General features: G+C 50.8%; 6 protein-coding genes across 6 annotated transcripts; 3 read left to right on the top strand and 3 right to left on the bottom strand.

Annotated features, from left to right (window-relative positions):
- Positions 1-850: 850 nt before the first annotated feature.
- On the top strand, positions 851-2,902 carry PV06_05469 (uncharacterized protein; the record flags this gene model as incomplete). Its single annotated transcript, XM_016406480.1, has 3 exons — positions 851-923; positions 979-2,789; positions 2,864-2,902. The coding sequence occupies 3 exons, from the start codon at positions 851-853 to the stop codon at positions 2,900-2,902; spliced, it is 1,923 nt and encodes a 640-aa protein (XP_016262084.1).
- PV06_05468 (uncharacterized protein) lies at positions 2,833-4,801 on the bottom strand. The gene is made up of 2 exons (XM_016406479.1): positions 4,019-4,801; positions 2,833-3,915 (listed from the first exon to the last, which is right to left on the bottom strand). Exons 1-2 carry the CDS (start codon positions 4,467-4,469, stop codon positions 3,662-3,664), a joined length of 705 nt encoding a protein of 234 aa, XP_016262083.1. The 5' UTR covers positions 4,470-4,801; the 3' UTR covers positions 2,833-3,661.
- PV06_05467 (uncharacterized protein) lies at positions 4,620-7,383 on the top strand (the record flags this gene model as incomplete). The annotated part of the gene is made up of 1 exon (XM_016406478.1): positions 4,620-7,383. The coding sequence occupies one exon, from the start codon at positions 4,620-4,622 to the stop codon at positions 6,972-6,974; it is 2,355 nt and encodes a 784-aa protein (XP_016262082.1). The 3' UTR covers positions 6,975-7,383.
- A 1,969-nt stretch (positions 7,384-9,352) lies between these two features.
- On the top strand, positions 9,353-10,363 carry PV06_05466 (uncharacterized protein). Its single transcript, XM_016406477.1, has one exon. The coding sequence runs from the start codon at positions 9,480-9,482 to the stop codon at positions 10,266-10,268; it is 789 nt and encodes a 262-aa protein (XP_016262081.1). The 5' UTR covers positions 9,353-9,479; the 3' UTR covers positions 10,269-10,363.
- A 5,581-nt stretch (positions 10,364-15,944) lies between these two features.
- On the bottom strand, positions 15,945-21,271 carry PV06_05465 (uncharacterized protein). Its single transcript, XM_016406476.1, has 2 exons — positions 17,766-21,271; positions 15,945-17,707 (listed from the first exon to the last, which is right to left on the bottom strand). The coding sequence occupies exons 1-2, from the start codon at positions 20,935-20,937 to the stop codon at positions 16,479-16,481; spliced, it is 4,401 nt and encodes a 1,466-aa protein (XP_016262080.1). The 5' UTR covers positions 20,938-21,271; the 3' UTR covers positions 15,945-16,478.
- An 810-nt stretch (positions 21,272-22,081) lies between these two features.
- PV06_05464 (uncharacterized protein) lies at positions 22,082-24,214 on the bottom strand. Its single transcript, XM_016406475.1, has one exon. The coding sequence runs from the start codon at positions 24,011-24,013 to the stop codon at positions 22,274-22,276; it is 1,740 nt and encodes a 579-aa protein (XP_016262079.1). The 5' UTR covers positions 24,014-24,214; the 3' UTR covers positions 22,082-22,273.
- Positions 24,215-24,441: the final 227 nt, after the last annotated feature.

The raw sequence follows: 24,441 nt of genomic DNA, 5'->3' as shown, positions 1-24,441 counted from the left end.
GCTCGGCCAAAGGTGCTGTCCATTCCGTTGAGCCAAGTCGTACTGATACCATCCCAACACAGCCAACTAATGGCGGGTCTTCACTTCCTTAAATACCTCTCATAAGAGCTGTTCCGCATCGCGAATCATTGACTGGCAACATGAGAGTCTCTTCGTTGTTAATATCATATAGCTTGACAAGCTACACTTGAAGATGGCTGCTCGAAACATTTCATCTCTGATTGTACAACGTTGACATGGTTACAATCGTGACGGATTTAAACCGATGCCACGGCCCGATGGGAAAGCATGCGCACCAAGCTGCTACTTGCCGACTTCACATTATTTTTTTCTGGCAATTTCTGAACGCTTTCCGTCTGTCGAGTCAATAATGAACGATCTTCATGACTTTCCTTGCGCTACGAGTGAAGATCTCAGCCACATGTGAAATTTATATGACTATTATCTTGGAAGATGGCTATGCAACCCTCGGCCAGGTGCATCTGTCTCCGTCAAAGCTTGAGGTTTCGGCAAGATTCATTGCACCTTGAACACTTAGCAGGTTAAGCACGCAGCCAGCCTGAATATGACAGGAGTCAGGCAACGGCCTTCGAAGTGTACAAGGCCCACCAAAAGGGTATCAAAGACTTCAACGAAAAGTTACTCCCGATCGAGATGAGTGTGGCAGGCCCAGTTACCATGCATTCCCTCGCAGCCTTGGTGCAGCTAGTCTGCTACAGAATGCGGAGATGACAGGATTTGAGCTGAGATTGAAAGGAAAGGTCGATATAAAACGCCCACAGACGTAGCTCCGCTGCTGTTTGGCCTGCCAGATCTCATCATCTTGTGCTGTTTGGGGTCGACATCCAAGATGGGCCACTCGTTATTTCTTCTTTTCGCAACATTCGCTCGCCTGGTGCTGAGCTACGGAATACCCCAGGGAGGTTAGCATCGAAGCTGTCTTTGTGATGAAAAATAGGGATACTGACCAAGGAATAGTGGTTCACGGCCAGGTGGTACGTCGTTGCGATAATGAACCTTATGGCCCGATATATCAGGGCAACGAAACCCAGCCGTTTGGAAGGGAGACTGTTCCTCCCGGAACGACTATTGGACCTATCATCACTCCACCTCCCCTTCCATACTGCGATGAAAACCATGGCTTTCCTTGCGCTACTCCAGGATATCCGGAGCCCCTGAGATCGAACTGGTCTTTGTTGAATCAAACTCTTACGGCCAATGCCACAAACAACCAAACTGGGCAGTTTACCTTTGGTCCCGAGCAGAGTTCAACGCCTTCATCAGCGCCCTCCAATAACTCGGACTACACATCCAGTGCTACGCCTTTTCCCAATGACAATAGTATGACTACTATGGTCATGAATGTTACAGTAACGGTCGGAGTTGCTTCTAGCCAGACTGGATCTTCTCCGGCTTTCAATTCATCGTGCCAGTCCCTTTCAGGCTCCAGATGCTTGGGCCCGAACGCGCCCTTGACAAGTGGTGAAGTTCCTCTCTGGGGCAACAATTCTTTTGTGCCTTCAAGCTCGTCGGAATCTCACAGCAGCCGAGTTTTCACAGTCCTGACCATTGATTTCACGCCTCCGCCTGAGTCAGTCGTTGCGACTGTGTTTGAGCCAGAGCCCTCAGAGACCGCCAACGAGGCCTCGTCCTCTCTGATCAATGCAAAAGGCTCTCCATCACCCTTGATAATGACAATCGTGACCATTGCGGTCGGCTCAAATACGCGCACAGCACAAACGACATCATCGACCAGCGCTAGCTACAGTTCTACAACCTCGCAGGATGTAGGCGCACTCAATGGTAGCACCACATCGACTATGCCATCATCTGTGTCCAACAATGGCAATGGTCTCAATTCTTCAAGCACCTCAGCCTCGTCTAACTTGACGTCGGGCTCGGGAGTCTTTGGCCCGTTGACGACAGGTCCCAGTGCCACGGGTACAGCGTCCATGTCGAACTCATCGTCAAACGAGAACATGACTAGCTCCGCCCCATTCTGGAGCAACAGGACAACGACATCTGCCACCAACTTGACGACTGCTTCAGCTTGGCTCGACTGGAACATGACGGCAGGGGTCGTGAGCGCCTGGTCCCAGTATAACATTTCTTTCCAACCCACGGCCACAGGTGGGAATAGTTCAGAGTCCCTTGCCAGTCCGACCATGACGAGTAGTTCTTCCTGGAACAGTTCCGTGACAGCGATTTTTCCTTCCACCACCAACAGTACAGTCTCGAGTACAGCGTCGGATAACTCCACGAACTTCTTACCCACGTTGACTTCCAACAGCATGAATTCTACTTCGCCCACAGAGACCTCGGCCATCACTGCCAGCCCCAACAACAGCTCAAGCAACAGCTCAAGCTCTTGGTCCAGTGAAGTTGGTCCAACATCGCTGAGTCCGAACGCCTCGACGATCTGCGATACCAATGCCACAGTGGCATTTTGTACTGGCAGTAACGCTCCATGGCTCGCTCCAGAAACTACCGCTGCCTCGCTTACGAGTACAAACAACGGCACGGGTTGGACTGTGACCTCAATGGGAGCAACTACGCTTTCCACATCGTTCCTGTCAGCAAGTGGTAGCGGCGACGGGGCCAGTGGCAAGAATACCACCTCAGCGACCTGGCACCCGATGTTTCAGCCTCATCGAGTAGAAGGTCGGTCTCGAGGACGATTACATGAAAGAGAGCACGAAAGAGGACGCGCGAGTAATGAGCCGTACAGCGACGCAGGTGGCCACCGTGATCGTGATCACGAGCAGAAGAAGGCAGAGCTTATGGCTTGGGTAAGTGTATTATTACACGTGTTTGACATATGAATACTTTGTGGTCACTGTATGTCTGGCTAACTTTATACCAGGTGAGGCCTCAGAGGGCGAGGATGTTTTTGCTTCTCTGAATTTGCGGCTAGCCGCTATTTCGCCGAGAAAGCTATAAAGCTATACGAGGATGGTAATGGAGATGGTGATGATGTAGATGGGTAATGGAGTTGGGTAATTTGCCGGCTTGAAAAGGTTTGCAGTATCCCTCGGAGTGACAAGGCTTCATCGTCAAAGGGGAGTGCAGGAGTTGCTACCAATGGATTTTTTCTTCTTCTCCTTCCTCCTGCAGAGAGGCCTTAATATATTCCACCATTTTTTTCACATGATATGTGTCTTGTCTCAAATGTCCCCAGCAAGTCAACGGTTAATGCGGGTTGCGGTGATTGTGTCCGCCTGCTACCTCTGATACTGCTGATGGAGTGTTGTTTTCCTGGACACCGGTCTGTTTTCGATTCCATTTTTTCTCGCTTCTATCGAATGGTATCCAGAATATTAAATAGGGTTTGGCAAAGCGGCTCGTATGATGGCTCAAATGGTTCGAAACTGACCATCAGTTCAGATCACAGATTGGGTAGCTGATCTTTCTGGAGTGCTCAGCCAGGTCTTGGGGATCGTCCTGTCTTGGTACGCCGTAGTTTTTGTGATTTTGCAAGCAAACTGCTAGCGAGGCATAGTAAGACACATAACTGTAGCTACCGTGCCAAACAGAATCTTTTGTTGACAATCTCGCGAAGCAAAGACGGGTTGGTCTGTCTTTGGCGCACAGTCCTATTTCTTAGGTACCGTTCACCCAAAGCTTACTGGGCAAAAGGCACAAATATCAAGGCAGCACTTTTTCAGACAAAGGACATTGACAAGTCATCGTCAATAGGTGTCGGAGGGGCGCTGCTAATGCCTGATGTTGCGGGACTGTCTCCGTCTGTAGGTTCGGTTGCATTTGATGCTTGCGACAACGACTTTTGCGCCCATTCAGAGAGCGATGCCGCTGGGCCTCCAACTATAGCCACGGACTGTAGCTCAATGTCCTTTCCCAGCACTGTACCTTGATAACGCGACTCCTCACCCGTCTTGCTGTGCTTCTTCTTCAGGGCTGCAAAATCACACAAAAGTCAATTCACTTGCGCATCAATGTCTCGGCGGGACAGGCTGCCACAAAACAATCTCGCTATTGCAAAGACAAACTGAAAACTGACCGGAGAGATAGTCTTCCTTGTCATCAAGACCAGCCGCTATTTCCTCGACGTTGGCATCGTCTCCAAAACCCGCAATCCTCCTGATCTCCTTGTTGACCGGGCCTTGAGCCCAGTTGACGAACGCCTGAACGCCGCGAAGGTCTTCGAACGAGACCGTCACACCGTCAACTTCCACATCGCCTCTCAATCCTTCCTCGGCGGTACTCATCTGCGGAGTCAGAGCGCCGGCTTGACTCAGCGCAAGCCTCACGTCCTGGATTGTGGCGACAAACGTATTGTGCGTATTGAAGGCGTTTTGAGCGGTTGACGTGCTAAGAAGCAACAGGTATCTCGCTGCGAGATCGGTGAGTGTGTCGATCACGGCCGGTTTGGCGTATCCAAAGCCAGCTGCCCTCAGGATCTGAATGACTGCTGGCCGCAGCAGCGCCGTGTGCAAATCCGCCGAAGTCATTCTGCTGGCTTGTCCTTGCTTGAAAGATTTCGACTCAGGACGAAGAGTAAAAGAAACACATTGCGCAAAAAGGCTTGCAAATAAATATTCAGGTGAAAACCCCCAGATTTTTACGCGTACATTTCCTTCACTAGGTCGGTCGTCGTCACAATGGGTAGTCGGAAAAAAAAGCAGCCCAAACCCGTGGCTAGACAATTCCCCCAACCTCGACCTGCTCAGGTGTTGAAGAGCGGAAAGATAGAAGCACTAGAAGAAACGCCAGCGACTGCTTTCTTGACTTTGAAGCTCGACCCTGCGAAGTTGGCGCGGTTTCCTGCTGCTTCCAAGGTGTTTAATCCATATGTCAAGAGCGAGAAGAAGGACGACAACGATCAGAGGGATCAGAATGTGGCACCTGTCGCCGAGGAATTCGCATTGACGCCCAGAAACCCCACGAATGACGGTGCCGATGGACCTGGCGAGCTTGGTCAGGAGCCTAAGACTGCAGGGGATGGAGAGCCTGTGGAGCTTCCTGCTTGGGCGCAGCCAACCCCATCGAAGGGCAAATCTAGGCTACTACTTCCGGCGCACTACGAGGAGCAGCGGGCCAAGTCCAAACTCATCGCTCTCGAAGTCCGCAAGCATCTGCGCAAACGTCCATCTCCCAATCCACAACCCAAACCACAAAAGAAGGTGAAGATCAATCCAGTTGTTCAAATATTTCCCGCCGACGACGACCCACCCTTCCTAGAGTCGACTGAACCGCTGAAGGGGTCTCAGTCTGCATCTGGCGATACCGATGATGACCCTCACTACCTGATTCCGTATTCTTCAGTCAGATTCCTTCACCCCTTTGGCGCGGACGACGACACTGAAGCCAGCAGCGTCGCCCACGATTTCGACAACATGTCTGAAGCACCCGAGAAGGGCGGTCAACGTCCACAACTCAAGTTGAAGTTGAGCAAGCCCCAGATACCGCAGGCAGGATCTCAACCACCAGTACAAACACCGGTGCCTACAAGCGCGATTCGCACACCCTCCATCAAGCTCAAACTCGGCGGGCCATCAGCTGGCTCTACAAGCACCCCTAAGCCTCCGCCTTCAGGCACTATCAGCGTGTCGACCCCGGCCTCCTCATCTCAAAAGAAACGCAAACGGCCGAGCAAAGCCGCCGCCGAATCCGAAGATGAATTAACTGCGCCACCGACCAAGCCTAAACCAACGGCCATACCGAAACTCACGTTGAAAACGCCCTCCATTCCTGCCGGCCCTTCGAAGCATGCGACGGCCACTACGGTCAAGTTGAAGGCAAAAGGAAAAATTCCAAAACGGCCTATTGGTGTAGGTTATGATTCAGAACTCGAGGAGAAAGAGAATGACCCCATGATACACGAGGGGTTTATCCTTCGTATGCAGCCGGGACCTGACTGCGACTATCTACGCAAGGCTATCGAGGATGGCACGGTGCATCTACCTCGGTCCAAAAACGGTGCGGATGTCAAGATGAGGATGCTAGATACACTCGGTAGGAGGGGCATTATGATTATTAGAGGCAATCAATACGCAATTACCATGGTGGACTTGCCGTGCATCGTCGAGGGAATGAAATCATGGGACAAGAAGGGTTGGATCAAGAGCATTGATGTCTGCCAAATGTTGTTGGTGTTGGGACGTTGCCACACCGATGAAGAGGCGAGAAATTATCCCCTTCCTGAAGATGTCGATCCCAAGAACTATCAATACGCACACGGTTTGACAGCACCGATGAAATGGGTGAGAAAGAGACGATTCGCAAGAACGAAAAGAACCAGAGTCGACGACATCGAGTCGGTGGAGAGACGTGTCAAAGCACTGCTCGAAGCTGACAAGGCCGCAACTTTGGTGCGATATCAGCTTCTTGACCACGATCCTCGGCTCGACGAAGAGCGATATAGTTCTGGATTGGGAGAAGATGAGGATGCCGAAGCCGAAGAGGACGAGGAACCCGAGGACTATTTTGCCTTTCAGAATGGCCACCATGCTCCTGCTTTCGAAACGCCAATGCTCACCGAGACGCCGGTTCAAGACATCGGACAGGATGAGGTTGACGAGTTCGAGCGCATGTTCGCGGACGACGATGCTCCAGGACCATCTGCTTCTGCACAGACCCAAAGCACCACCTTGCACCCTCCTGAAGGCGGTGACTCGTCGTTCCCAGTCACGAGCACCTCTGCATCTCCTTCAGCTACAGTTGCACATACACCGGCGTCTGCCGTCGATCAATCCTCGGATGACGACGATGACGAAGGTGGGGATGAAGATGGAGATCTCGACGATGCCGACAAGGAAGGTGATGACAATCTGCAGCAGGTCAAGGATCGAATTGAAGACATGCAACAAAAGATCGCCGAGCAGACCGAGTTACTTAAGAAGACTCCGAGTGCAATCTTGAAGAAGAAGCTGGCACGGAAGATTCAAGATCTCAAAGACGACGTGTTCTTGATGAAGAAGAATGCCGGTCTCGGCGGAGACGAAGATGATGACTGATGGGTTTCTTTTGCATCGCGAGGCGTGCAACGCTTTGTAAAGTGGGTGGCATCACAATGTGACCTGGCGTTGGTTTCACTTTTGCATTTGCACGTGGATGGTGTTCGAGCAGAGCCATGACATGACTCAGAGTTTCGGATGATGGGAAACAAAGTTGAATTTCATTAAGAGAAAGGTTACAGGTTTCAGATCATGGTTGTTGCACAAGACATTATTGCAAGAGATAATGTCACCGTCGACCAAAAGACCGTGTTATTACAGATTTCTATCCATGCTGCCTGTGGGAAGGTAGATGGGATCGACCAACAGAATTGGTTCTTGGATCACAAAATCGACCCTGATGGATTAAGAGGTCTCATTCAATGTATTGTATTAGTGAACATAGTTTTCCCCCGAATGAAGACTTTGGTCTCAGGTATCGTTATTGCAAAACATGTTCCAAAAGTGATTGAAGCTGAATCGACTGACTGACTGACTGTCGCTAGTACAATTGTGAGATTTGGTGCAGGTAACCTCCTCAAGGTGGAATGTATATATGAACACCTCTTCCACCCTCCCTCCCCCCAACAACTCCTCGAGGGGGGCACACCCCATCTTCGATTTTGCATCATGGACTTTTTTCTCATCCTAGTCTTGTTTCCTATTTTTTTCTTCCATTGAGGGGCTTTGCTGACTTCTACACAACGACAACGTCGACGCGTGACGAAGCCATGGTCGACTTTGCGACCTTGGAACATTCCACTTTCTCATAGACATGCAGTACATCGATATCTGGTTCTGTTAGGACGTCACATGTCGCCAAATGTCGAAATTCTCCCCTCTCCATTGTCAGAAATGTTGATAGGAGATGATCGACTTCGATAAGACTATTAGAGAAGACGGGACTACAATACACTCGCCTCGCCTCGCCTCGCTCCGCCTCAGCCTCATTGTGGGTTGCAGAGATCGACCCCCGTTCCGCACGCCTAGTCTTGCCTAGTGCTTGGCTGGATACAATATAATCACTGTATACTCCGTATGTTCTTAGGTATCATGGGGTGTCACGGAGTACAGAAATTCCTTGGGGTGCAGCTCTTTGGTACGCAAGAACAATCGGCAATGGAACTCACCTCCATGGAGAAAAAGCTCTTCACTACATTGTTCACCATGGAAATCAACAACACCCTCAATCGACCCATGGCCCATCCGATATCCACTCGTCGACAGCCGGTCTTGAACGGCCAAAGATTAGTATTTTCACACAGGATATCCCTATAGTAATAAAATAAGTAAAAGCCTACCTCGTGCCGGTCTTTGTGCTCGGTCTCGTATACTCTCTTTCTCTCTGTCTCTGCTGACTAGCCTTGTGTGGAAATCGACAAATTCCCCCATTCATTCCAGTGAAGTTCTTTCGGTCAAGAATTGGTCAGCATGCGGTTCCCAGTCAGCGGATCTCAGTTTTTGTACTCCGTACCGAGAGGACACACATACAAGTCTGATAGACATTTTCCATGTTCCCCCATGGCCACCGGGCTCGTCCCTTGCCGAGTGCGAGAACAACTTCTCAAGATACCAGAATCCGATGATCTTTTGCCGTCGGCTTCTTTGAAGTTTTGGGATACGTTGGGTGACGGAGGAGGACAGTCTCCTCGGCTGGACGTCCTTGTCTGGCGCCTGTTCGTCACGTCTTGTGTCGCCGAAGTGGACCAAGGGCACGTTGAAGGATTTAGGAGTAGATGTCTACATTTACTGCAAAACACGACGCGTGTTCTCGAAAACCACCGCCAGCCAGGCTCTGGTTGCCGCGGCTGCTACAGTCTGGTCAAGTGCATTGAAAAATGCATTGAACGACGACTTTGTGTATTGCGACAATTGGAAGAAACGACGGCATACAATGGAGGAATGGCATAGATTAGAGCTATTGATTTCTACATTGGCGATTGGACACTTTGAGAGCAACACCGTCGCCACCCCGTCTTGAGACTACGTATGTATGTAGTGGAGAAACCATCATTCTTCACACTACAGTAAACACGTTCAAAAGAGATCCGGATGTTGCTCGATCAGCATTGGTCTTTCGACTATACGCCATTCTTCTTTTCCAGAATGTCATGCTTACGCCTTGTGACAAAATATGATCGAGGCAACAATGAAAATACGAAGCCAATACGAGTCCGAACTCGTAGGCGCTTAGCCCCTTGGAGTATCTCATATATTTTCCCCTTTTAGGCGGGGGATGGGGCACCACTCACAACTTACCGTCAACTATGACTCCTCTGTCGATATAACCCATTACTAAGTGGCACTCTAGTTTTCATATTTGATTTGTCTTGGAGACGAATGAAAAAATGCGTTCTGTATCCTAGGGTGAAGTTATAAAAAAGGGTCGATAGCACACACGACTTGCAAACCGAATTCATTCAAACAGCCTCCCAGATTTCAACGTTGACCTTGACGAGAGACAGTGAGACCTCATCCGCCCGTTTTGAAAGGAATACATACCCCGACCTTCAAAGGAGTCCAACAATGGCGTCGACAAAACTCAACGACTTGGCCACCACCTTCCAAAATCTTCACCGCCCAGGCAAACCGGTGATTCTGGCCAACGTTTACGACGGAGCGTCCGCTTCGGCGGTCGCGCCACTCGAGTCGTGTTCGGCCGTGGCCACGGCCTCCTACGCCGTCGCCAAGGCCGCCGGGGTCGAGGACGACGATTTGACGCTCGACCAAAACCTGGCCGCCGTCCGGGTCGTGGCCAAGGTGGTGGCGCGACACGGCAACAAACCGTTGACGGCGGACTTCCAGGACGGGTACGGAGATAGATTGGTCGAAGCCGTCACTTCAATCGTCGAGGCCGGCGTGGTGGGGATCAACATTGAAGATTGTGACAAGGAAACGCAGCGGATGATGCCCGCTGATGTCGCCGCGGGACGCGTGTCGCTGGTCATGAAAACGGCCAGAGACCTCGGCGTCCCCAATTTTGTCGTCAACGCCCGTTGCGACACCCTGGTCCGCGGCGGGGAGATGGACGAGGTCATCGCCAGGGGGGAGAAATATCTCGAGGCCGGAGCCACCACGGTCTTTGTCTGGGGAGGCAGCCGGCGTGGCGTGAGTCGAGCCGAGGTTGAGAGAATGACCGAAGCATTCGACGGTCGACTGAGCGTGTCCTACAAATGGAGTCACGACGGATTGAGCATCAAGGAGTTGGCCGAGATTGGTGTGGCGAGAATCAGTGTCGGCCCGAGGATTCAAATGTTCGCCATGGAAGAGGTTGCAAAGAGGGCCGAAGAGTTGTTGAAGCAGGGGGATGTTTAGTTTTGGTTTTTGGTGGTTGATTCGAAATCTCGATTTGCACACAGAGACTTGCACAAACACCTACATACAGACGTACGAATAGTCTTGGGTATTGCCATCAAGCTTGGTTTTGAGTTTGCCATCTTTCTTACGTCTCAATTTAGCTATCATGGACCTTTGAGAGTGTCATGCACAATCCTCACTTCAACTCTGGAGTTTCGCCCATCATCAGAACCGTCGCTCCATCGGGGTACCTGCCCCCGGTAACGACACAGTCATCGCAGGCTTTTCGCACGGCCTTGACCTCTTCATCCGTGACGTCGACCGACAAGGCCGCCAGGTTCTCCTTTGCTCGATCGACGCTCTTGGTGCCGAACAACGGGTGCACACCGTCCCACTCCTTCATCAAGAAGGCCAGGACGAGTTGACTCGGCGTCACACCTTTTTTGTGTGCAATCTCCTCGATCTTCTTGACCAGGTCAAAGTTCTTGTCGAAATTCTGGGCCGAGAATCGCGGGAGCATGGCCCGCCAGTCGCCCGCCACGTCGGCGGGGGATTTGATGGTACCCGTCAAGAACCCTCGGCCGAGAGGCGAGTAGGCCACCACGGCTATCCCCAGATCCTTGCAGGTGTCCAGGATGGAGACCTCTTCGTCGTTGCCGCCAGAAGAAGTGACAGATTCAATGTCGAGTGCCCACGGAGAGTACTCGATCTGTAGGGCCGTGATGGGGTGGACGGCGTGTGCACGTCTTATGGTTGATGCGGTCACTTCCGACAGGCCTATGTGTTTGATTTTCCCTTGACTATGAAGAATCTCGAGGGTCAGTATTTCATCCGTTCCACGCATTCCATTTCCATTGCCAAATGATGACTGTAATCACTCACTTCTTGAGCTCGACCATTGCCTTGATCGTCTCTTCAATCGGTGTCTTGCCGTCCACTCGATGACAGTAGTACAGGTCGATATAGTCCGACTTCAGCTTTTCCAGGGATCGAGCGCATGCCTCCTTGACGTACGCCGGGTCACTCTTGAGGACCATGGCGTCCAAGGGTCCGGTGAAACCGAATTTGGTGGTGAGGAAGACGTCCTTGCGTTTCTCTGGGTTCGTCGTGAACCATTTCCCGACCAACTCCTCCGAGTCGCCGTAGATGTCGGCGTCGTCCCAGTGTCGGGCGCCGATGGAGTACATGGCGTCGAGGAACGCGAGCCTGGTCGCGTCGTCCCCTCCCGGACCGTAGGCGCCGCCGAGAGACATCAATCCGACGGCCATGGCCGGGACGATCGGGCCATTGGTGCCGAGTGGTTTTGTCGGTAATGGATTCGGTAGAGACGCTGGCATGGTTATTGTGGTTTGGTGCGGGACCTATGTACGGAGTACAGACCAGATGCGGATGGTTATCTTGTGTTGTGTACGTTATCAAGGGGGTAGTCGCGCACTGATAGAATGATGGAATGAAATTTGTGTGGGCAACAACGAGACTTCATCGACCTTTTTTATATCCACGTCTTCCCTACCTATGTAATACGCGTCCACTGTCCAGAACAAGGACTTGATGCCATCATGTCACAACTCAAAACCGACTCGACACGGTGTTTGGAGGACTAAAATCCGGTCAGCATGTGCCGCCATCGTCCAAAGAAAGAAAGTGAAAAAGTGTATCTCGTAGAGAACATCACCGAAAGGGACAGGAGAAGAAGTATATGAAAATCGAGAACCAATAGGAGATTGTACCATCTCCTGCCAAGGGGGGACCGGGGAACGTTTGGTTGATCCACAATGCCGGACGAAGGCGGGCGAAACGATTCGATCGGAGGTACATCTATCCGGTTCGTCTCGATTCGTCCGGGGTAAATTCCTTTGACACGATATCAACACGACCCTGAAGGCCGCAAACCCCCCAAGTCCGCACTTTCCGGTCTGATCATATCAAAGCTTCAACCCCCTCCCACTTTCTTGTAGCCTGCGGCAGGGAAGGTCGCGCCTCAAGATTTTACCCGATCCAGTCTTTGGCAATGGACCAAACTCGTATACACCACCGCGCAGTCTCTTGTGCCCTGACACCTGCCCATCTACCCACTCACGAATCTCTTGGAGTAATCTGTCTTTTCTACCCTTCGACATCGGAGAAGCCGTCACGACCAGCGTGACATAAGCGATCGGCAGCTCCGTGGCCTGTTCGTCCGAGTAAATGGACGTCACGGCGGCGTCGGCCACTGATGGATGAGTGAGAAGGAGGGATTCGAGTTCCGAAGGTGCAACCTGAAACCCCTTGTACTTGATCAACTCTTTCAGTCGATCCGTCACCCAAAAGTTACCACCTTCGTCCTCTCGAATGATGTCCCCTGTCCTCAGCCAGTCGCCGACGAAGGTTTCTTTCGTTGCCTGATCATTCTTACAGTAACCCATCATGGTGACCGGTCCTTTCACCCACATCTCACCCTCTTCGCCTCTCGCCACGTCTCGGAACGTGTTCGGGTTGACGAGTCGAACCTCGACCCCCGCGATGGCTTTGCCAACGGTCCCTAGATTCTTTTCGTCGTCATGGGGACTTTGCATGGTCACTGCTCCGGTGGTTTCGCTCTGGCCGAAGCCTTGCACGACGCTCAGGTCTTGACCGAACCTCGACTTTAGTCGTCGCTGCAATGCCTGCTTGGTAGGAGCCCCGGCGACCATCATGACCTTGATGGACGTCAGGTCGTACTTCGCAGCGACATCCGAATTGGCCAGCATGACTGCGATAGGAGGCACGATATGGGCACTTGTCGCTTTGTACTGCTCGATCTTTTGGCAGTATGTTTCGAGATCGAAGGATTGCATACAGTAGGTGAATGAGCCCACCCACATACCGCCCAAGACCACGGCGGAGATGCCATAGATGTGACAGTATGGGGGGAAGAAGACTGTCCTCGAGCCAGGGTCGACGTACCACCTGGACGAGATGCGCATACTTATCAAACTTGATATCAGATTGTAATGCGACAATCGGACGCCCTTGAACTTTCCGGTGGTGCCTGAGGAGAAGATGATCATCGCGGGGATATCTTTTGTACTCTTGCCACCGACATCATGGGGTGGCAGGGGTTCCGCGGCAGTCTTGTCAATGACATCGTCGGGGAACAGTTGCAAATTTGCACGACGCCCTCCTATCGTCAGCAACTTGGGTTTGGACGGTAGTGGTAGCTCAAAATCCTGCAGAGCTGATTCAACGGCGTCAACTTTGCCAGGGTCGCTGATGATATATTCAGGTTCGGTGATGGAAACAGCATGGGCAATTTCCCTGGCCGTAGAGGCTGCGGTGAGTGGTACAAAAATTGAACCGGCCCAAAAGACGGAGTGTGCCAGAAGCACGTAGTCGGTCGAGTTTGGCGCAATGATCATCACCTTGTGTCCCTCCTTGAGCCCTATGCGACGTTTAAACCCCCAGGCGCATTGCGCAGCTTGTTGCCGAAGGCCGCCATAAGTCAGGCTCTTGCCCGCAACATCATCGATATGAACCACTTTCTCTGGTGAGACATTGCCTGGATTGTCGTAAGCAATCAATTGTGAGATTGTTGTATGATCATTGCGTTCCATCTTTTATCGATTCGGGTTTCGTTTGGATGGGCGCAACGATTGAGGTCTTTACCGGTCGATTCAAATCAGGTGGTTGACTGTAGTTGACAATGCGAGAAAGATGGAAGAGGGAAGCAGTGCACACAGTATATCTAAGGAACACATTCATCTCTGATCGACGGTTGGACAGATTCCAACATTACATTGCCCGTCTTACTCATCTCAATCTCAGGTAAGTATCGTGTTAGCATGTAGTGGGTACTGTAGAAAAAGATTATCATGTGTGGTGGAGACAGAGAGGAAGTTCTCAGTGAATGGTGAATGATGACTGAAAAATAGAACCAAGGCCCAGGGGTTTTCTATAAGGGGATAGCATCTCATCTCATCTCATCTCACTTTGGTTCTCCTGTTGTATATGTAAATCATAAGTTGAGGTTTGTTCTGACAACGAGTTGAACAGGTGTTGCATCACGATCTTTTGGGGGCCACCTTCGAAGATGGTCGGGACTGCATGGGGTCACATTCATGCCGGCAGTGGTCAAAGAAGCTTCGATTATCATGTACGAAGTATAATGATTCGCCATGATAACGTTGAAAGGTTGAGTAGCACGGAGTAGACGCACGTAAGAAGTAAGAAATAAGAGGTCCATTTTGGAAACCTAGCCTGACACGAGTACGAAGGAACGAGGCTGAAGTTTTACCGTAACCAAATCGGTGGGCGACGATGTACTGGAAACTAAGAGTCTGTACCCAGAGCAAGGCTGAGAGTTCTCAAAGTACGAGTACGAGTACGAGTAGACACCCAGCTTGCGAAAGACAACGATTGACCCTATAGTACGAGTATATAGGAAGACAACAAACCTGACCCGTCCTCTTCTTGTGGTCAGCGAAAGATGAGCTACTAATTAACGAGAAAGCTTGTGTCTCTAATTAGGGATTCAAGGGCTAATTAAAAGAATCTCCAATAATAATAAATAATAATAAATAATAATGACACCACCATCTTTCCCTTTCCCCATGGGGCATCGAGCACATTACTGTACATACAGTACTCGGTACTACCTGATCTCTTCCCTCTGAGGTCAAAACATACCGCGCGTTCATCATCCCCCCCCCCGTGCCGTGACAAGCGACATTGTTCTCACACGCCTACACACCGGGGAAAAAAATAAAAGCCTGTCTGGTGACTGACCCCTCCCGGTATAGATAACTACCTTAACGGTGGCCAATGCCCCGCGTACCATGATTCTGCCTTGCCCTACCTCGTATTCGGTAAACCCACCATTTTTTTGCCTCTACTGTAACAAAGGTGTATGTAACTAAGAGTGCGGCAAGTACGGCAGTAAAGTAACTGCGAGCTATTTTGAGAAACCCTCTCTTTCTTTTTCCCAAACCCCTCACCATAAGAATGAGAAACTTGAAGGTTGGTTGAGAGACGTTAAAAGGAACCGCCTACCTACCTACCTACCTACCTACCTACCTACCTACCTACCTACCTAGACTATCTAGCCAAGGTATCACCCAACCACCACCATCAACATCATCAACCATCCATCCATCAAAAACCTCTTCTCACTTACCATAAGTTACATCACCCTCTCACAATGTGCTTTCGTGACGACATTCCCGATCCAACCCAACAACCCATCCGCATCACTCAGTCCACCGAGGCCCACGACAGTGAAAGTTACGGCGACGTCGCCCACCTCCCTCGACACCACAGCACCGCGAGTACGGCCACCGCCGGTGGCAAACGCCACTCCCAGTCCCTGGCACCGACCCTTTCCCATCACTCACAGTATGCCCATCTCTCCCCGTCGTCCACAAACACCCGACCGTCAAACGCTTCAGACCATCACCAACACCAACACCACCACCACCAAAACGCAAAGGAACTGCGTCAACTCAAGGCCAAAGACCCCAACGTCATAGGAAAAGTGGGCGTGTATACACCCAACAACATGTTTGCAGGTTCGACGGTTTTGACTTAGTAAATTTGGCGCGCCTTTCACCCAGTCGAGGAAAGTTTGATCTTTGTCACCGAATGAATATTGGGCGTTTCTTCATCCCTTTCCTAAGTGGTTGCTGGGTATACTCGAGTCCTATGTAACATGCGAATGCTTCCCAAACATATCAAGCAAATCTCGACTGGATATTGATTTATATATATATATATATATCAAACACCAAATAGTTGCTTTATGCCTGCTTAGTTACAAACCAAAGTCTAACATCTCCTCACGGCGCAGACCTCAGAAACCATGGCCCCATCTCGACCTGTCAACTGCCTCGAAGAGACAATACGCTTCTTGGGGTCTGGATGTAGCATGCTGAGATCACCTCACCTTTCTTGACCACCGTGGATCAGCCATGAAAATCCATCCTGATCCTCTCATGGCGTCTTCGTGTACTCTGCCATAAGTCGTAGTCGCGTCACTCGTGTACGTACCAAAAATAGACCAGCGTGATGAGGTCTTGATCCAGATAACCAACCCCTCCAGAAGGCCGTTCACAAGGCAATCGTGAGTTTTGACACTTAAAACATCAGGCGGGAACCTGATTTCCAACGCCAAACACCAAACACCGAGAGATTCTCACCAACATGATATGAATAGTGTAGATTCTAACGCATCCAGGGGAAACCTTCAATCCAACCATGGACAGCACAAAAACGTTCTCATGAACCTGACCAATCTGGTTTTGCCGTGCTACTACTCCAATCGCTTTGATGCCTTCGGTCAAGAGACAAACCTCCAACCTCTCGGCGATTCCTCTTCGGTGACCCATCCGCAGACTTTGCCAGTGTCAATGCTGGTACCTCAACAAGAGGCGATACTCCAGCCGTCTCTAAGAATGTCTGAACTACTGCGCCTGTAGCCGTGTTTGGATGTGCAAGATCCACGGTAGCCACCAGGCCTTGAGGCGGAGGCCCGGGAATGTCGGGCATAGGATACGTATCATCGTCTATTGCAATTTCTGAGCAGTCTGTTCCAACTGTAGACGAGTCTGTGTCCTGCGTGTGGTTGAATAAAGAGACATTCTCTTCAGTCAGGGCCATTCGAGAGAAACTGTCCCCAACCCGCCCGGATTCTGGTATTCCGTTTGGCAGGTCGGCGTCAGTCAGCACCACTCTCGGTGCGATGCTGGCTTGATTTGGACCAAGCTCTGTCGCAGAAATTAGTTTGGCATCTCGAAGAGATCGAGCTTTGTCCTCTGCGTCCGCTCGCCGTCTTGTACGATCACCTTCGCTCTCACCACCAGGAATCTCGCTCTCCAGAATTATTCTCGAAATGCTAGATCGGCGTGCCCGAGCAACCTCCGCTGTGTTCGGAGGGGAAGTTTCCACCACCGCAGGCTGTGGCATGTATTGCGCAAAGAATTCTAGGGCGATGTTATCGTGTTCGGTGCATGTCGAGGAGTGGTCTGTTGGTGCTCGTTTGGATGTCGCTTTTGTGGTGCCTACAGCATCACCTGATGGCCCAGATTTTGGGGCGATAGAAGCACGACCGGATGCTATCCATTTCAATATGGTCTTCTCCAATGCAGTTCGCTTGACGGGTTTGGCCATATAGTCGTCCATACCAGCTCTTTCACATTTTTCCCTGTCGCCCTGAATTGCTGAAGCTGTCATTGCCACAATGGGGATGTGATTGATGGCCGGAATCGTAGTGAAGGGGGCGTGATGTCGAAGCAAGTGTGTTGCATGGTAACCATCCAGGACAGGCATTTGAACATCCATGAAGATCAATGATGGTATGGGGTACTCCTTCGCCTCCTCAGGGGTCAGATGTGGGGATGTCGCTTTCAGAAGGTACTCGAGAGCCTCCCGTCCATTCCAAACCGCACTCGCAGGAAAATTGAGCGCTCTGATAAATCTGAGAGCAATTTGCTGGTTGACTGGATTATCTGCAAGGTGTTAGAAAGTGCTGAATAGGCGGGAAAACAAAAAGGGACCTAGATTTACCTTCGACTATCAGGATATGGAACTTTCTCCTGTCGGTATTTGGACCGGGTACCATCGCTGCTATTCCCTGCTCGGTCACTGAGCGTCGATGAACCGCTCCGCCTGAAGGCAACATTATTTTTGACGGCGATGATGTATGGTTGAAGACACGATTTTCCTCCCTGGAAGACCCTGTTAAAGACAGCGACAGTTCGGACTGCAACCTTTCCGGAATGAGACCGATGTCAAGCAGATCCATGGGCGAGCTGGCATTGTATTCCACCTTTTTGAAAGGAATGGAGAAGATAGCCTTCGTTCCAGCATCCAAATTCGAGTCCAATGTGATCTTTCCACGCATAAGTTCGACCAGGTTCTTGCATATCGTCAGGCCGAGGCCGGTGCCTCCAAAACGTCTCGCAGTGCTCGAATCTGCTTGGCTGAAGGGTTTGAACAGTCTTTTCTTCACCTCTTCTTCAATGCCAATACCACTGTCTTCAACGCAGAATTCAATTGTAGCAGTGTCCGGAGTTTCGTCGACAATGTGCGTGCTCATTTTGACGTACCCATCGGACGTGAATTTGATGCTGTTTGTCAACAGATTCATGAGTATCTGCCTTATCCGACCGGGATCTCCAAGCAACACAAGACGTTCTTCTGAACCAAGGTTACTCTCACTGCTGAAGTCTAAGCCCTTACGCTTGGCAGCATATGTCAGCATCTTGGTAACGTCTTGAAGAACAATATTCAAGCTGAACTGCACTTCTTCAATGTCTAACCTGCCGGATTCGATCTTGGAGAAATCAAGGATGTCATTGATCACCGTCAACAATGAGTTGGCAGATCGCTGGATATTTTGGGCAAAGTCGCTCTGCTCTTCATCCAATGTCGTATCCAAGAGCAATTCTGACATTCCCAAGACTCCTGCGATTGGGGTGCGGATTTCATGAGACATGTTTGCTAGAAAACTGCTCTTCATCTTACTTGCTTCCTTCGCGGCGGTTTCGTTGGCGAGTAGTTTGATGTTTTCTAGCTCTTTTCGTCTCAGTTGCGTGACCTCAGAACCAATTCCAATGACTCCCGTAATGATATTCTCTTCTGCACCTTCACCAGACCCCTTCGTCTTGAGTGGAACTAGTTTAGAGCGAAACCACCGTGAGTTGAGCTCGTTTTCACAAATCTCGAGATCGGATGCGCCTCTTAGAATTCGTCTGATCGCCTCGCGAAATTCGGTGATCGAGTTCTGGTTGACATATCGACGGAATGCTTGATCGATCGGCTTTCCGACGATCGCGGCTTTTCCATCGTTACTATTCATGAAATCCCCTTCCCAGAACGTGACTGATTCACTTTGATCAACAATCCACACACTCATCTGAGAGTGTCTAAGGACGTCGACCAGGTTCTGTCGAGCTTGCTGCTGAGCCAGCTTTGCATCGATGATATCCTGGATATCTGTCAAGCTACCGAACCATTTGACGATTAAACCGGTGGAGTGGTCCCGAAGTGGCAGAGCACTCCCAAGCATCCACCTCCATTCACCATCCTTATTTCTACACCGATACTGGACCTCAAACTTTTGACCTGTCGCTAGAGAATTCTTCCAAACTGGAAAAGCCTCTTCTATGTCGTCTGGGTGGAAAGGAGCGTGCCAATCAAAGCCTTCAGTGTCAGCCTTCTGCAGACCAGTATAATCATACCATCTCTTCGAGAAGTAGTCATTATACCCATCGGGCCTCGTAGTCCAGCAAATGACCGGCATCATGTCACACATGAGTCGAAACCAGTCTTCCTGCTCTGCAGCTTGAGAAGCAATTTTGTCCGCATAGGAGGTAACGTCTTTGAAAGCGATCAACCCAGCTAGGAATTCTCCGGTGGTTTCGTCAAACACGGGATGTCCACTCACGTCAAAGGTAGACTTCTTCCCTGTGCGGTGGCTCATCATGCCAATTTGCCAGTTGCTGAAGGGTAATTGTGAACGGCAGAGTGCGACGATGGGGTTGTTGCTCTCAGAGAGCTCATGAGAGAAATCGGGCGCCCAAGGTCTAAACCGCGAAAGGAAGTCGTAGGAATCATCAGAAGTTGGGTCAGCGTCGACGGTTAGCAATCGACGGGCGGCCATATTTGGGAAAACCACGCTTTCGTCCTTCCACATGGCAATCAGAGGCATCTCGACCGCATTCAGCATGGCGTTTTTCATTTTGAGAACTTTTTGGAAGTCTGTGAGAGTCGAAGATGGAGCACACTGGGTCGGGGCACTATTCGGGGGAAAGGTCATGCCAGTACTTGAATTCTCGGAGGGAGTATTCACATTTGATGTTGATTCAGATGAATTAGGGGTTTGTGACTGAGAGGATTGCGACGATTGTGTTGAATTGGAAGATGGTTTGCGATGTATAGATTCTGCCGGAGCATGGTGTTTGCGATATTGATGATGGTGAGAGGAGGGAAGGCTGGTGAAAGTCAGGGTGAAGAACTGTTGTCCTTCTAGACTCCAGATGCTGATAATCATCCGACAAGTTGCGCGGACGTTCTGTCTTCGACTTTGGTTGGCCTTCTCTGAATGGCGACGGTGGTGTTGTGCGCTCTTGGGAGAAGAAATAGTAACGTCAACCACCGTGTCTTGTCGCTTTTTGGTTCTGCTGCGGACGGGGGATTGTGCTCTTCGGGCACTTGGTGAACCGGTAGGGGTATCGTCTCTTTTCTGAACGCCGGGTAGCAGCTCGCCAGGGGAGCTCTTGTGCCTACCCATCGCTTCGAGTCCACCTGCCAGGTTATCGAGGAATTTTTCCCAACTGACCCAAACCGGGGCACCTTCTGAAACCATGTCTATGCCGATTTGTGACAGTGACTGGCCTCGAAGGATGTCGGTGACCGTGGTATCCACCCCATCCTGATCTACTCCTAGCAGTCGGCCGGCAGCTGAATTCGCAAGAATAACCGTCTTCAAAGAGGACAGAACGAGCAGGGGAGTAGGTAGGGTAGAGAGCGTAGCAAGGGCTACCTCAGTCGACTGCGGCAGCTGAGGGACCTCAATATGGAATTCGTCTGTGTCAACCCAGCGGCCTTTACGTGCGGCGATTCCGTCAACAACTCCTGTTGTGGTAGTGTCACCATCTAATGTCTGTGACGGGCTTTGTTTGTCGCGTGAATCCCGCCGTGCTTGTGTAGCGGCCCCAACATCTCGACCGACCATGACCGAGGGACGCTGATGTCAAGAGGTATCGATCGACCGTAGGGTGCGGGGTGGAGGAACAAGATGTTCGTATCAATCAGGAGTGCGAGGCGGAAGAATGGCCATCAAGAGGGACTCTGACAAGTATGATACTGCGAGGACCAAGCGTTACACGCATCGAAATGGGGGTTGAGGGCATGAGTCGTTGGCAACGATATCGATGTGTTTCTCTAGGATATGACCATAACTGGAATATGGTAGGATAGGCTATAATGTCGAAGGAAGGAATTGAAGAAGTCGGATATACCAATAAGTCTGTGAGCGAGTACGAGTCTATGTGCAGGACGAGATGGAGTTGGGGAGACAGTAAAGAATGCGCCTGCGGTTGCGACTATGGCCACGACTTATTGTAGGACCAAACAGGCCTAAGGCAGGGAATCAGGAAATGCATGGAGGTGATCGAGAACGATGGTGTCCGTGTGTTGAGTTGTGCTTCACATCACGTCAGAAAACCCATTTTTGAATAACTGGGCGGTCATCAACTATCATTTACAACATCTATCGGCTGTGGTAAGAAGTCGGTACTATAAAAGCTGCCTCTTCTAATGTTCTGATGCATCAATCCCTCCTCGAAGTGCTACTACTGACAACAAGAAGGGAGATATGATCCGGGCCATGGGCGTGGAGTAACTGGGTGCACCAAAGATTCACCATCGCGAAAGAGGGACAATCCCATGCCGAAGACCAATTGCCCATTGTGCCCGTAGCGATCTTCCGACAGTTTCCTGGTGTGTCCTAAAGTATTTACGGAGTACTTAGTGGCCCTGTCAGCGTGTCTTGTCACATTTCTGCGCTCCACTCATTCCGAATCCCAAGCCCCGGTGGCCCCCGTTAGGCTCCTTAGGCCCCCTGTGGGCCACCAAAGAGCCACCAGCCCAAGCCTGAACAGGCACTACTAGCCCCCCCCAGCCCATGAACTGGTGCCCCGATCTTCGATCACTCGGGGCGTCGTGAACCATCAAAGCAGCATGGCTCACCAGACTCCCTTGAGGTTCGAGTACACAGCCTGCGCCCAACAAATTGCCATTGAAGCGTACTACTTACACCTCTTACGCGTTGCTTTTCCGATACGCGATGGATATATTCTGAAACATGGCATCCATAATCCATATTTCGTGCATCAGGTACGGAGTATTGTACATTCTATCGAGTCTAACGATGCAATTATAAGAGTGGAATATAGTCCGAACCTCGAGAAAGCCCAAATCAAGTGGGCGACCATCTCCTCATGCGTCCTGCAAGCCTGCAGTTGATTCATTCAGTCGTCATTTGCATAATCACATATTGCTCTGTATTCTCAGTTGTTTCCTTGCCCCTCCTCAACTTTGACTTCCTTCCCTCTCGAGCTTTCCACCAACCCTTGATCTGTCTCCAGTCCGACGTTCAAATCGTAAGCCTTGACGAAAAGGCTGGCGACCAAGCAGACTCCCGATATCGCCGCGATCACAATGTACACCGTTCTCAGACTGTCGGTGTACGCTGTGATGAGCTGCAATTTGCCTTCTCCCTGTGGCGTTCTCTTTATGATCTCCACCAATGCAGCAGCATCCTTTGCTAGCTCAGAAGCTTGTGCTGCGTAAGCAGGGTATGCTTCCAAGTTTTTCACCATTTGATTTTGAAAAATGACACCGCCAATCGCAATTCCAAAGGTCTGCCCCAGGCTTCGAGTGAAAACAAATACAGCCACCGCGAATGCCATGTCCTGACTGGAGCTTGCAGCTTGCAGCTCAAATTGCAGGGCCGGGAACAAGATCCCTAGACCAATGCCCGAAATAAGGTCGATAAAGATCCACTGTGGAATGCTCGTGTGGACCTTGAGCAAAACAAGTAGACCCAGACCAAGTGTTGAGATGGCCCAGCCCAACCAGATGGCCCAACGATACGACGCGAATCGTGTGATCAGGATACCGGTCACCACAGCCATCGGGGCAACGGTAAAGGTCGAAGGGAATAAAGCAACTCCAGAAATGACCGGTGAGTAGTCTTTGACAGCTTCAAAGTACAAAGGCATGTAGTACAATAGGCACCAGAGGATCATGCCGTGAAGCGTGGTCGTGAGATATGCAATATTGGTCGTGCGGTTACGGAAGACCGAAAGTCTCAAGAGTGGTTCAGGGGCCAGGTAGGCCTCGTAGAAGCAGAAGCCGACCATCCCGGCAAGGCCGATGAGGAGAGGAACCAAAGTCCTCCACGAGGACCACGAATACATGACGCCACCCCAGGTAAGAGGTATGAGGAAGCTGGTCATGCTGCCGACAAAGATGACTGTTCCGATCCAGTCGACTCTGCGTAGTTTGGCGGCGATACTCTGCGGGATGATGTTCAGCCTCAGGAAGAGGGGTACCATGACAACACCGACGCCGATGAATGGTAGGTTGATCCAGAAGATCCAGCGCCATTGTACCTGTGCGAAGGCACCGCCAATGATCGGACCACCCACCGAACCGATGGACCACATGCCGGCTAGAATACCAGCCCACTGGCCTCGGTAACGCAGAGGGACGAGGTCGGTGACGACAATCTCTGACATTGTGATGATACCACCACCACCAATGCCCTGGATCGATCTGCCGGTAAGCAGGAGGGCAAAGTTGTTGGAAAGGGCGGCCATCACGACACCGACGAAGAAGAAGGTGATCGAAACCATGATGACGGGCATCCTACCGAAGATGTGGCTGAAGGACGCGAACGTCGGCTGGAGCACCGTCGATGCCAACAGGAATGAGGTGCCGGCCCAGAAGGCTTCGATGGCGGACCCATGCAGTTTCCTCGCAATGATGGGTAAGGCTACACTTATCGAGGTGCCGTCCAGCGCGACCATGAGCGTCAAGACCGAAAGAGCTGCAAATGCGAGGATTAGTCGCATGGTGGGTTTGAATTCAGGTCCTTCTGCCGGTGGACTTTCATCGTTTGGCTTTTCCGAAGATACTGATGCGGAGGACGATGTGTTCTGGGATGTTGGCGTTTCTGGAACCGGAGCCATGGCTGTAGGCTTCTCGCCCTGCTCCAATACACCACTCGTGGGTTCTGAAGACATGGCTTCCCGGAAGAAAAGGAAGCAAGCTCACAGACACACACGCCGAGGGGGGATTCGTGGTGATTATGATGATGGTGACTCTTTTACTACGGTGGCGCGCAAATATATGGCTAGTCGTAGGAAAAAGAGTTCGAATTGATTTGAACTTGAAAGAGTAGGTGGATGTGATCTGATATGAGAGGGTACTTGCAAGGTTCGAGCACGACAACCCACCCTGCCAGCTGGATCATTTCAACTACATATATACTACTCCGTACTTACATACAAAATCGGTACTAGGTGTCAAAATCACGCACATGGACCCCATCAGTTTTTGTTTATCGCTCCCACAAATTGCTGCTCTCTGCCAGAGCGGCATACATACAGAGTGGTTCCTCAAGGCTTGGGCTGAAAAAGAGGCGCGTGCGATCGTGAACGACCATTGTGGA

The sequence above is a fragment of the Exophiala oligosperma genome (assembly GCF_000835515.1).
Source record: "Exophiala oligosperma strain CBS 72588 unplaced genomic scaffold supercont1.5, whole genome shotgun sequence".
Classification (NCBI taxonomy): Eukaryota; Fungi; Ascomycota; class Eurotiomycetes; order Chaetothyriales; family Herpotrichiellaceae; genus Exophiala; species Exophiala oligosperma.
The sequence above is the reverse complement of the archived record's forward strand: the minus strand, read 5'-3'. Positions and strand labels throughout refer to the sequence as shown.